At 35.4% G+C, this 12,410-nt stretch overlaps 1 protein-coding gene across 6 annotated transcripts in view; it reads left to right on the top strand.

Annotated features, from left to right (window-relative positions):
- Window positions 1-9,777, top strand: part of SLC7A2 (solute carrier family 7 member 2) — a 55,953-nt gene extending 46,176 nt beyond the window's left edge. For all 6 annotated transcript variants that reach the window (XM_017831318.1, XM_017831636.1, XM_017831549.1 and 3 more), the window contains exons 8-12: window positions 1,393-1,495; window positions 2,930-3,135; window positions 3,443-3,609; window positions 4,221-4,329; window positions 4,896-9,777. In XM_017831318.1, the coding sequence (XP_017686807.1) occupies window positions 1,393-1,495; window positions 2,930-3,135; window positions 3,443-3,609; window positions 4,221-4,329; window positions 4,896-5,083 (773 nt within the window). In that variant the 3' untranslated portion in view covers window positions 5,084-9,777. The remainder of the gene's footprint in view (window positions 1-1,392; window positions 1,496-2,929; window positions 3,136-3,442; window positions 3,610-4,220; window positions 4,330-4,895) is intronic.
- The last annotated feature ends 2,633 nt before the right edge of the window (window positions 9,778-12,410 follow it).

Raw genomic sequence — 12,410 nt, 5'->3', positions numbered from 1 at the left:
GAAGATAGGATTAAAAATTAAATATAGCTACTGTACGTGAGGTTATAGTAGGTTCTGTTCTTCCTCAGCTTTGCTTACCTATGCTCTTTTGAGCATGAAAAGCAGTGAAGTATTCAGAAATCCACTCTGCAGATTAATTTTTGGATTCAGGAACATCCACAGTCATTAAAGAAAACAGGATGGCCTTCCTTAATTGGAAAAGGAGACTCACAAATGATATAAAAATTCTGTAATCCAGCAGTCTTGTTTTCAGAATATCACATTTTGCTTCCTCCTTCAAATACCAGGCAAAAATGTGTCTGTGTGTTTGTGCACTTATGCACCTGTTTACAAATACATTAACAAATAACAAATATTAACAAAAAAAATAACAAAAGTAACAAATATTAAATATAAATATTTCTGAATATAGGAAAATTTGGGTGTGCATATATACACAGTGTATAAAGGCTACCTTTAAGTTTCTTTTGATGTTGAGATTTGATGTTTGAGATGGTTCAAAAAGTCTGCATCTCAAAAATGTTAATAAAATACAAATTGGAATTAGCCTTTCATTTAGTGATGGCTTCTGCTAATTTCTTGATGAACTATGTGCATCTGTGTGCAGACAGCATAGACAAAGACATTCCAGAATCTCCAAAGGAATGTGACATTAGCTTTTATAGACACAAGATTTCCAGAATTACTCTCAGGATCATAAAAATTTCTGCCTCTGAGTTGAGTGATCTTAAAAAAATTAATTCTTGTGAGATTTTGCTGGCCTTTCCTGAAGGCCACTTGAAAACTATTTTTAGTAGGATAACCATTAAAAAAACCCCAAAACACAAAACTATTTTATTTGAGACAACTTCTGAAAGTCCTCTCTACCTAGAGCTTTTTCCCAGCTCAGCAGAAATTTTACACCCCAATGACTAACTGGGTCGGATTACTTTTCCTGGTTTGGCAGTGGGATCCATCCTTTCAGCTTTGGTGAGATTCTGCTGCAGGATCTGAACCTTATCCTATAAAATATGTTTTTAATATGGCCCCATTGTGTGCAAATACTTATGTCCAAATAAGTCCAATATGAAGCATTTGATTATGCAGCATGACTGTACGGCTCATCAGTGCCTACCTATATAGATTAGATTCCCAACTATAGGCAATTAGGTTTGGGAACTATACCAGTGGCTTCAGAAATGTGGTTTTAAGGATGACCACGATTTCACTCATACTGCTGTCCGTAAAACAATGTAAAGTTAGACTCTGGACAGATTTGAAAATCTTAGCTTAAAATGTCTTAATATTAATCTTGGCACTTATGGTTTGACTTGATGGTCTTAAAGATCTTTTCCGATCTGAATGATTCTATGTCAATCTCATGGAAATTTTGCATTATTTTTTCTGTTTTAGCTATAATGGCATTTCTGTTTGACCTAAAGGCTTTAGTGGACATGATGTCTATTGGTACACTTCTTGCTTATTCACTTGTGGCAACCTGTGTCCTCATCCTTAGGTAAGTCAAAAACAGCCTTCATATTCTACTGTGATTTATTTTGTGTTGGTCAGTAAATAAAGAGAAGTCACATTTACAGGGCATGTTTTTTGCTAGATGGCCAATAGCTGTAAGTGTATAAATTATTTCTAAGAAGCAGTGACCCATCAAAGAAAGCAATGGTATATTCTCATGGAAGTATAGCAGTTAGTCAAGTCAAAGCTTCATGTGAAATCTAGACACTTTTTATTTTCCAGAAGTAGTATTGGTCCAAGCATTAGTCCCAAAGGTACTAAATATAAGCTTGTGTGCAGAATTCAACAAATGATATTTTGATATGAATAAAATCTATGCTCTACATCACGCCTATTACATTTTGGGGACTCTATGTGAAAAGTGTAGATGTTCTAGGTCCTTCACAGGATGAACAAGTTCAAATAATTGCTTTGTTTTACACTAGCCAGAAATGTAAGATCAGAGAAGTGCTTCAAGAAGTGCCTTCGAAGAGAGAGCAAATATTATCTCTCAAAGAAAGAGATTATAAATACTTCTCAGTAAAACTCTGGTATCTATCATGTTTGTAAACTGTGGAATGAAATTTATATATTGGTAGCTATAGCTCACTTTATTATGTATTGTTCTTTTTAAAGAAAATTGTCCTTGAAAAGTCAGTCTTTATTACTTAAGGGTAAGTGATTAACTTAGAAAAGTGTAACAGCTTAAATTCAGTTAAAATTCATTGTTGCAATAATCTACAATTTAAAAGAGAAGACTATTTTATTCTATAGTGACTTATTTACCATATGTATTTTTAAAAATACACTTAAATGCTAACAAAGCAGATGTAAAATTTCAGTTTATGCAGGTTAGTAGGCCTCTTACAGGATGGGAAACAAGTCAGGAACTTTCTCTGCTGTTGACCAACAGAGCCTGTCCCCTCTTTTCCTATGGGACTGGCCATTTATCTGACCCATTTGTGCATTCAGGTAGCTTTAAAAACTGTTCAAAAAATCCCCAAAAAACCCATCCAAAAAGTGAGTAGCTATAGTTTTTTTATATATGATACTGACTAACGATGCTATTGTGTAAGAGTCGGGTTACAGGAAGGATGCTGGATGACACCTTTTATATGCACCTCAAAGTAACATGTGACTCCCTTGACCAATTACCGAGGGCATCTCACTGCCCATGTGTGGGAGTACTTCGGGACTTCATTTCCCAGGATGCCTCATCCAGCATTCTTCCTGTAATCCGACTCCTACACTATTTCAGTACAATTCCCCCAAATCTTCGCTCGCGAAGACTGGCCATTATATATATATTATATATAAATTGTGAAATTCTTATGCACTACTGCAAAGAATTTAGTATTTAAATACATTCCCAGATTCATATTGCTTCAAAACCCAAAGTAAGCTTAATGGTTTTTTATTATCCTGCTTGTTTTATGCATAGATACCAACCCACTGTAACCTATGAGGAACCAAAATATTCTTCAGAAAAAGCAGCTTTGGCTGCAGCTGAAAGGGAATCTGCAGTAAGTGAATCACAGATAAATATGATAGAAGAGAATCGCTTCAGTCTTCAGGCCCTGATTAATCCATCCAGTTTACCAACTGAGCAGACAGCAACTACTGTTAACTTTTTAGTGAGCCTCTTAGGTAAGTATTCAACTGTCCAAACTCATATATGCATTAACGTAAATAATGGAATTTTATTAAAGACAGAATTAAAAATTCACTGATAACATGCCTTCTTTCTGTCCTAATTAATTTGCTTTTATATAATGATTTTATGCCTTTATACTTCTTGATGGATCGATCTAATCTGCAGTCTAGTATATTTTCTTTTAATTAAACATATTCATGATAATACTACATATTGAAGACTTGCTATCAACTCTTCTTAAAAGTCACTTCCTCTTCAATGCAGAAATTGACTTCTTCTATAATTTTGTTTGTCATACAGCTTGCTTGGTTTGTGGCTTGAGTGTCCTCACTACATATGGGATTCATTTCATTGCTAACTTGGAGCCCTGGAGCATTGGCCTTCTTGCTGTGTTAGCGGTGTCCTTCATAGTTACCATTCTCCTCATCCAAAGACAGCCTCAAAACCAGCAGAAAATGGCCTTTATGGTGAATAACATATTTACTCTGTTATTCTCTAATGAGAGGTTTTGATAGATTCTAACGAGTGGGACAGAGAACTCAGATACTGGAAAACAGTTCAGAAACTGATGAGAGTACAATCACTTGTCTGTGTTGTCAGCAGTCCTTTGGGCCACAATATAGTTCATACCTCCCAGAGTATAAGTCCTTTCATTTTGTGCTTTCACTTATGTTCTAAGATCAATTATTTAATGGAAATAATGAAGTATAGTGATGAAAGTCAAGGAATCTGGTGGAGCTGGAGATGCATTTCAGAAAGAAGTGATATGTACATAAATATATTTTTCAGCTGTAAATACAAGAATTTATTAGTATATGTTCAGCAGAAAACTGGAAAGTTTTTCTACAGCCTTAGAGAATATATATTAAACACAATGTATTTTAAAAGTTTTTAAGATATGTAGAAACTGGTGGTTAAACCCAATGAAAAAGACAATTTCACTATATAACAACGGCAAATAAAAATTCAATTCTTTATTAGTGGTTATATGTGTTACGTCTAGTTATTATTATATAACAGAAGTGTGACATGCAAAAAATATATATTTAATATAAACATATTAAATATTTCCTTTTAGGTTCCACTATTGCCATTTTTGCCATCATTCAGTATACTGGTAAATATTTACTTGATGGTGCAGTTAAGTGGAGAAACTTGGATTAGGTTTAGCTTCTGGATGGCACTCGGTAAGTAATTCTGTTCATTTCAGTCACTTCATAAACTAGAAATCATGAATCTCATCTTAGAACATTCTTTTTCTTTAAATATTTGATAAAAACCTCTATGATGTATTAAAAGTCAGCTTATATTTCTGATCAAAAAAGAGCATGCTTCAGAAGAAGTATTTATATGCAGTCAAAATCGTAGATACAGTTTTGAGGTAAAAAGAAGAATTCCAATAAGCCACAATTTTTTTTCCTAGTAAGTATAGCCAAAATTATGTAGGAACCTGTTTGTAAAAGGTTTCTTCCCAGTATATCAGTCATTCTCCTTTTAGATCTAGGAAATTGTATTCATTCCATCTAGACATAAATTAGTAGTTTCCATGACCTATTAGAGCATTTAATTATGTAAAAATGATGCACTGGAATTTCCCATAGAAACAGGAAAGACCTGAAGCATGAGCTCTGATTCAGATACCTGAAGAAGAAAATTGTTTTGCAAAATATATTCAGCCAGAGAGAAATATATGCATTTTTAATGCACTACTTTCCTGAAAACTCTGTGAACTTTTTTTTTTTCCTTTTGAAAGGCTTCCTCATTTACTTTGCTTATGGCATCAGACACAGTGTTGAAGGTCATCGTAATGATGGAGATGATGATTCTTGTTCAGACAATAGTGGGTTGAAAGAAAAGAACCCTGTGGAAGAACTGGATGAACCTGAAAATGCAAATGAAAGGGATCAATTTCTTCCACATGAAAGGACAAGTGAATGTTAATCTCTGCCAACACACAAATCTTTTAAACCTTTAATTGACATTTGCAGACTGAAATTTCAAAAGCTTTCTGCCAACATTGTGCTTCTAGAAAGTGTTTACTACAAGGCCTGACTGATATTTTGGACAAGCTGCTAATCCATCTTCATCATTTCAGAACTGACAGCATGGAGATTAATATTTATATTAAAAAAGAAAAGAAAAGTACCCTTTGGCAAGCAAAAATTTGGAAGCATTGTTTGAAGTGTCATCCAAAATCACTGGCAATCATCAAATATGAAGAATTTTAGAACCGTCTGCCAGAAGTTCTGAATATTTGACAATGTGTTGTGGACACAAGTGCCTTTCATACCTTCTCCTTATCTCTGTTACTTGTTTTGGTCACAATCTAAATTTTCTTCTTTCTACTGAAGTAACTCTCATTGGAGATAAATTTCTTTCAAGCCCGGAAAGTATTTGCAAAATGAATGGTAATTGTATGGATCAGATACTTTGTAAAAAGTAGAGGACCATATATTTATGTAAAAAGAAATAATTGCTTACCTTTATTAATCATGACTACTAATCAGTAGTCCTAGAGAACTCAAGCAGTAAAGGTACTTCAAAGGTTTTTAGTCCCTCTAAATAATATTCAAGATTTCTACTTATGTGAATGCGTTTTCTTTAAAAGATGCTGTATAGAAGTGTGCATAGAATAATACTCTCAAGAGGAGCTATGTTGTTTTCTGCAAAAGCATCTGGGAATTAATCTGTTGGTCACAGTATTGACAGTGACAGTCATATGTGATTTAGCAAGTACTGTGCTTTTGATTTCAGAAGGGCTGGAATTTTATCCCTGACTACATAATTTGGTACTTACATACAGCAGTCATCAAGTTTTTCTCCTTACTACTCATTTAGTAATACTTTCTTCTCCTTTATCATATGCCAGAACTGATATTTCTGATATTGGTGTTACACGTGGCTTTTCCTCAGAAAACTTAATGCACAAAATCCCAGCTTTCTTTTCAGATGGAAGGGGAGGTTTAAAAAAACAGAGGTATGAGCTTTGGAAAAAAACCTTGTCAGAACAGTATTTCTGCACTTCACTAAGCCTTAAACATGTCAGCATTTTTTTGTGAGCAAAGCCTACCTACATCCACAAATCCATTAATGTGGGTATGATGTCTAAATGCTAATTTATGTAAAGAATGAAATTGTTGTGGCAGTGCTGGATGAACAGTTATTTTAATGCTGATAAAAATAGAAACTGTTCCTCTTTCAGCATAAGTCATGTCACCTCTCAAAGGCACCCAGATGTTTTAGCACTTTTTCTCAGCAAGTAGTAGGCTCAAGTCCCATGAAGGATTCTACAGTATGAAGTCATTTTGCAAGAATGTATTTACAAAAACAGTTTCCCTAGAGTAAGAACTGTCTTGGACTTTGTCATGGAGAGTTGCTGGTACTAATCATTAGTATTAATCTCTGTTATTACATGTAAAAACTTTAGATGCCACGAGAGCTATTTTGGTTGACAGTGAAAAGCACCTTATAATAGCTGGAATTTCACAACCAACCAAAAACAACCAACAACAATACCCAAAAGTACAAAACAACCAAACCCTCCCAAAAAAAGAAAAACCAACAAAAAACTCCCAAACTAGTTGGGCTGCTTCTGTCTCTCTCCTGTTTTTTGGTTTTGTTTTTTTTTTTTTTTTCAGAGCAATACAGCACTCTTTTTAATCTTAAAATTACTTCTTTCTCAGTAGTCTTAAATCCTCAGCTGCAAAAAAAACCATTGCTGTAGGAGCAAGTCAGCAGTGCCTATGTAAAGTTTCTGTACGATGTCTTTACAAGCCTACAGTGAAACACAGCTCTTTTAAAATTCTTTACACATCTCAGTGTGTGGGAAGCACAGACTTACTTTTTCCTATGGCTGTTGATGCCACAGAGCAGGCCAGCCAGGCTCCCAAGGTGCAAACTGCTGCTGCTCTTTGATGTGCAAGAAAGACTGCATTCCCTCCCAAGGCCATCATATAGAATGTATGTGTGCACACCTGTCTATGCATTTGCACCTGTCTGGCCCATAGTGATTTTGATGAACTGGTTAAAATAATTTCTATATTGCACTGGAATTTTCCTTTGAAAGGATACTGTCAATATAATAAACTTCTGACTAAAGCAAGGCTAGCAAAGGCCTCTGGAGAGAACTAAAGGAAATAAATTTTCTAGCTTATTTACCTAATGGATGTGTCAGCAGTTTGTGTATTGACAGTGTCCCCTTTTATTTGTATGAATATTTCTCCTCCCTGCTCCTTTTTAGAGAAATTATTTAAAAACAATAGAATGTGCCTGTACAAATGTTGCTAAAGGAGATGGAAGGAGCTGCAGCATGTGAACTATCCACATAACTAATGAGATATAAAATGAAATTAAAGGAAAGTAATTGGGTACTCCTGGTTTCTTCAACTGTGCAAAGCTTATTTATACGTGTGTATAGTTAAAGTCACTATAAGTCAGTGTCTGAGTAAAAACAGACAAGCCATAAGTAAGATATTTATGGTAAGTTTGATATGCATTTGTATATGCAGTCGTGAAATTCCAGATGCTTTAGTGGGACTTTGCAGAAGCAAAGGACACACCATGCTAGTCCTTACACAGGAACTATGGATGAAACAAATCCTGATTTTGTTCTCACATTTGCTCTATGTCTGTACTTGCTGAGAGAGCAGCTGAAAGCACAAGTCCAGTGGAACTAAATTGTTGTTATTTTTTAACACAGTTGTTGATATTGTAAATTGTTCTGTGCAAATAATAATGGTATGTGTTAATACAAAATATCTATTTTTGGAGGTAGCCTATTGGGATTTTTCTTCCTTTATAGAAAAAAATCCTCCAAAAACTTTATTTGCATTGGTACATTCTCAATATGCCATTAGATAAAAGAATTATTTTTACCTAGTTGGATTTAAGAAAGTAAGCCAAAACTATATTTAACAGAGCACAAATAAATGTGCTTTTTGTTCTGAGGAATAAGAGAGTTATAAAACATTTCTGAATCATTCATGTTATCTGAACTGATGTTCTTGTGCTATTCCAGTCCTAATTCTGCAATAGGAAGTTTTATGAGGTAACTTAGATTTCATTGCTTGTTATCATGGATAAAACTATTCTTTTAATAAGTATGCTTTTTCCTGGACAACAAATGCTGGTTAGATTCCTGAAATCTGTCATAATGTGTTTATGTCTCCATGTGTTAAAGCCATTTATATTATCTGCTGTTGGAGAACTATCAGAATAAATGTCAATAGTAGTGATACAGAGTTACTTACATATATGAATTTAACTGTGTCATCCAGAAACTTCAAATGATAAAATGAATTTAGAGGCAAAACTTGGTAAAGCTTAAGTGTAGATTTCCTATTTTATTAGATGATAAATATACAAGTCTAGTCCCCTTTTCCTTAAAATTTATGCAAATATATATATATACATACATATATATATATATATTTAAGAAATATAAGGCCTAGTGTTTTCATGGAAGTTTTAACAAGTGCCAATATCAGTGTGCCATAAGCATCCTGAGATGGTGAAATCCTTGACAATACAGGAAATCTGTGTGGGACTGTGCAATCATTTTATTCAGATATGAAGCCTTTGACATTGAGGTGCATTTTTTACGGTAGGAATTTAATTCACAAGAAGGCTGGCATGCGTTACTTAAGTGCATAAAAAAGAAAACAAAAGCACCTTTTTAATGCTCTTGGGCCCTAATTCTTCCTAGACTTGCTAGGAAGTTTGTACAAACTGCAGTATGTTCACTGAAAGCACTGAGGTTACTCAGTGTTAAGCAAATATATATTTTACAGAAAAAGCAGGAGGTATTTCATATGGTATAGGATATTTGTATTTGTTTTTAATTTCCTGTACCTTTAGTATTTCTTTCAGGTATATGTTTTGAGGACCTCTGCATTTTCAATAGTTGGACCTTTCCAAAGCTAAATATAATGCCTTTAACATGCGTTGATCTATTTTCCATTTGATTTTAGAAATCAAACTCCTTAACATTAGCTAAGTTGAAGGATTGCTGTGCATTGACATGCAGAACTATGTATATATTTTTTTTTTTTTTAAATTTTCAGTTGGACAAATTCTATTGTCTTTCTATGTTTCATGAGCCTTTTGCCAGGTAAACTCCAGCTTCACCAAGATTTTGATGTTTAGGAGGGCTTTTCTCTTTTGTGTTACCAGAAAGTAAAGTGTGAAATATGTGTTTCATATCTTTAAAAACAGTTATGTGTGCATCACTTTAAAAAAACATTAGCATTCATATCCATTTTAACTTTTCCTTTTTGTTCATATGTACATTCTAGTCATTATTTCTATATTATATGCTGCTGAGCATTTAAAATGTTGAGAAGATGATTATGATGCAACTTAAACTACAAATTTTTATTTCTTTGAAGTGCTCCACCAAAATGAAAAAAGTTTTGAATTTTTATGAATGTAAAAATGCTTATATTTAAGAATATGGTGCTTTTTTCCCCACTTTACAATAGAATTCTTATCAGTGACATTTTTAGTTATCTTAGTTCCAAATTCTGATGAAAATTACATTGCTCTTCATTTACTGTAAAATGTGCTTTGTGGGATAAAAACTGTGTATTTGTTCCATATTTTTTAAATAAAGCTGAATGTCACTTGTATGTACTTCATACAACAGCTGTAACTTTAAACACCACTATAGTTTTAGTTAACACTAAAATAATATAGTGAATTCAAATCATTAGTATTCCAGATATCTAATGTCATGACATTATACAAATCATAGAACATTTAAAATAAATAACATGATAATTTGTATGCATTTTTATAGAGGGGAAAACACAACCACATTTTATGTTTAAATGAGGACGGTCTGGAGATGAGGATAGTAGCAATCTTTGTTTCCTGCTTGCTTCAAGGCACTGAAGAAGTCACTGAAATAGAGAATAACACCCTTTGATTTAGGCATCTCGTGTTACAGTGCCAAGCCAGAGATGATGTTAGGTTTGATTTCCAGAGGGAGTGAGTAGCCCTCAGCATTCATGCTGCTCAACTTTCTGAAGCACCGAGCATTTTCCTGGTATCCACCCAACCTCAAAGCTGGATGAGCAAACTCATTGTTGTCTCCTTTTTTCCTTTTTTGTGAAAAAGCAAACCAAAACAGCAAAAAAAAAACCCCAACAAAAACAAAACACCAACCCCCCCAAAAACCTGAAGCAAACCAACCCCAAAACCTTCCTCAACTTTGGATAGTACTGTGGGTATAGCAAGAGAATAAAAGCATGTGTCTGGGCAATGGATAACGATAGTCTTGACAATGAGAACCCCACTGCCAAGCAAGCTTATTCTCCGCACTGTTTTTAGAGACATTTGGGTAATCATGTTTGTTCACAGACTTAAGAGGCGTTTTAACTGGATTTTTTAGAGGTATACTGCAACTCTTATATAATCCTCATGAAGTTTTCAAATTATTAATAGTCATGTAAGTCTGTATTGTACATACAGACTTACTAAGACTGGTCTTGAAAATCTTGGTGCCATGAAACAGTGGGAACAGGGCCACTGATTTAAATGAGGACAAGAGTCATTCCGCAAGTACCACATTTAAAACATTTACTTGAAAAGATGTATTTAAGCTATTGGCTTACTCTCTTGTGGAGAACTGGGGTCATTACATGTAGGTTTACATTACTTCTTCTGATGGCGATAAATGAAAATGTGGCTGGTTTTTCACGCATACTCATTTAAAACTAGGACACAAAATTCATAAAATCATTTTCCTTCTTCATTGCATATATCTACACAGGAAAAAGGTATATGTCAGTTTAAATATGTCTTAAAATTAGTGCAGTCTGAGTGTTATTTCCATGTGCTATTACCATGTTTTCCAAAATACACTAATATGTGGAGCTCAGACACCATTAGATTATTGACCTACCCCACGTATGAAAGAAAAAGGGATATTTGACCTAAGAAGGCACATCAGAATTGCAAATAGCAGTTTTGCAGATGAAAGAAAAAAGCCCACTCTTCATCATAAGCAGGAACTGTTAATATTTCCAAATGCAAATTTGCAGTTTATACTGTACATCTTTTCTGAGTTATCTCTGAGATTCATTTACCTTAAAACAAAGACTGATAACCTTTTCAGAATATAATATTTGATGGCATTCTAACTGTTTAAAGGGGGAAAGACTTTTAAAATATCCTGTAGCAAAAAAACCCAAGTATTTTTCTTAATTTGCTACAGGTAATGGACAACAAGTCTAGGATATACCGATAATAAAATGAAAAAGAAATAATGAAATTTCATCATCTAACTCCACACCTGGGCCCTACTGGATTTTTCACACTAACCAACTACCCCAGGTGAAGTCTTGGAGCAGGCTCAGGCAAGCAGGTATCCAAACTCTGCATGTCTGTGTATTTATGAGAGTAGGGCAGCATATCCTTTCTAATTTGTGCGTGTGTGTGTGGATGCAGATGAATCGTCTGCTTCCTTCAAGGTCTGTAGCTGTTCTACTCTCACATCTGCTATGGCCATGGAGCTGCAGCCAGGGACACCATTCCCTGTTTAGTTTTATTCTCACTGAACTGTGGTCTTGTCTACTACAGTTCAGACTTGTGATCTCTGACAGCCATTGTTTTTCCCCCTTTCCAGTCCAGTGTCTTTACCTTGCTTTGTATCTACCTTTGTGGCCCCTCCAGTCATATTTTCTGCTCCCTTCTCCTCCAAGGAAACCCTCAAATTTCAAGAAACGGTTTTTGACAGCCCAGTGTGAGCATAAACATACACGCCGCAAATGTCAAGCTTATCACGTTCATCTCTAAGCAGTGAAGAGATGCCTACACCTTCTCAGTGTGCTTTCACACAGGCATCCATGAAAATTGTCACGGACTATGGAGCCCCAAATGGGAACATAGATACTTCTCTGTTTTCCACTGTGAGGCAGCTTTTCCTGAGCTACTGGGAGTCTCTTTGCTGTGGCTGGTATGAGTGCAATAGTTTGACTTAAAACGTACTCTTGCTGTCTTAGGCCAGCGCTGTTCTGTGCCCGACGTGCACCTGCAGGGTCACCTGTGGCACCACCTGCACAGCCCTCGCTGCCCCGCTCCCCTCTGCCGAGCCAGCTACGGGCCCGAAGGCAGCCAAGAGCTTTGCACCTGTGCAGAGCCACGCGTGGCGAAGCGCGGCTGTCACCGCCGAGCCGCTGCGAGCAGTGACGCTCTACAGGTGCCCCCGAGGTCGAGCGTGTCTAGGATGCAGCTCTGCTCAGAACATGGGGTTCTCAGCGAATAAGAC

Source organism: Lepidothrix coronata, unplaced genomic scaffold (genome assembly GCF_001604755.1).
Source record: "Lepidothrix coronata isolate B3197 unplaced genomic scaffold, Lepidothrix_coronata-1.0 Scaffold0, whole genome shotgun sequence".
NCBI classification, from domain to species: domain Eukaryota; kingdom Metazoa; phylum Chordata; class Aves; order Passeriformes; family Pipridae; genus Lepidothrix; species Lepidothrix coronata.
Note: the sequence above shows the minus strand (reverse complement) of the source record. Positions and strands in the feature narration are given on the sequence as shown.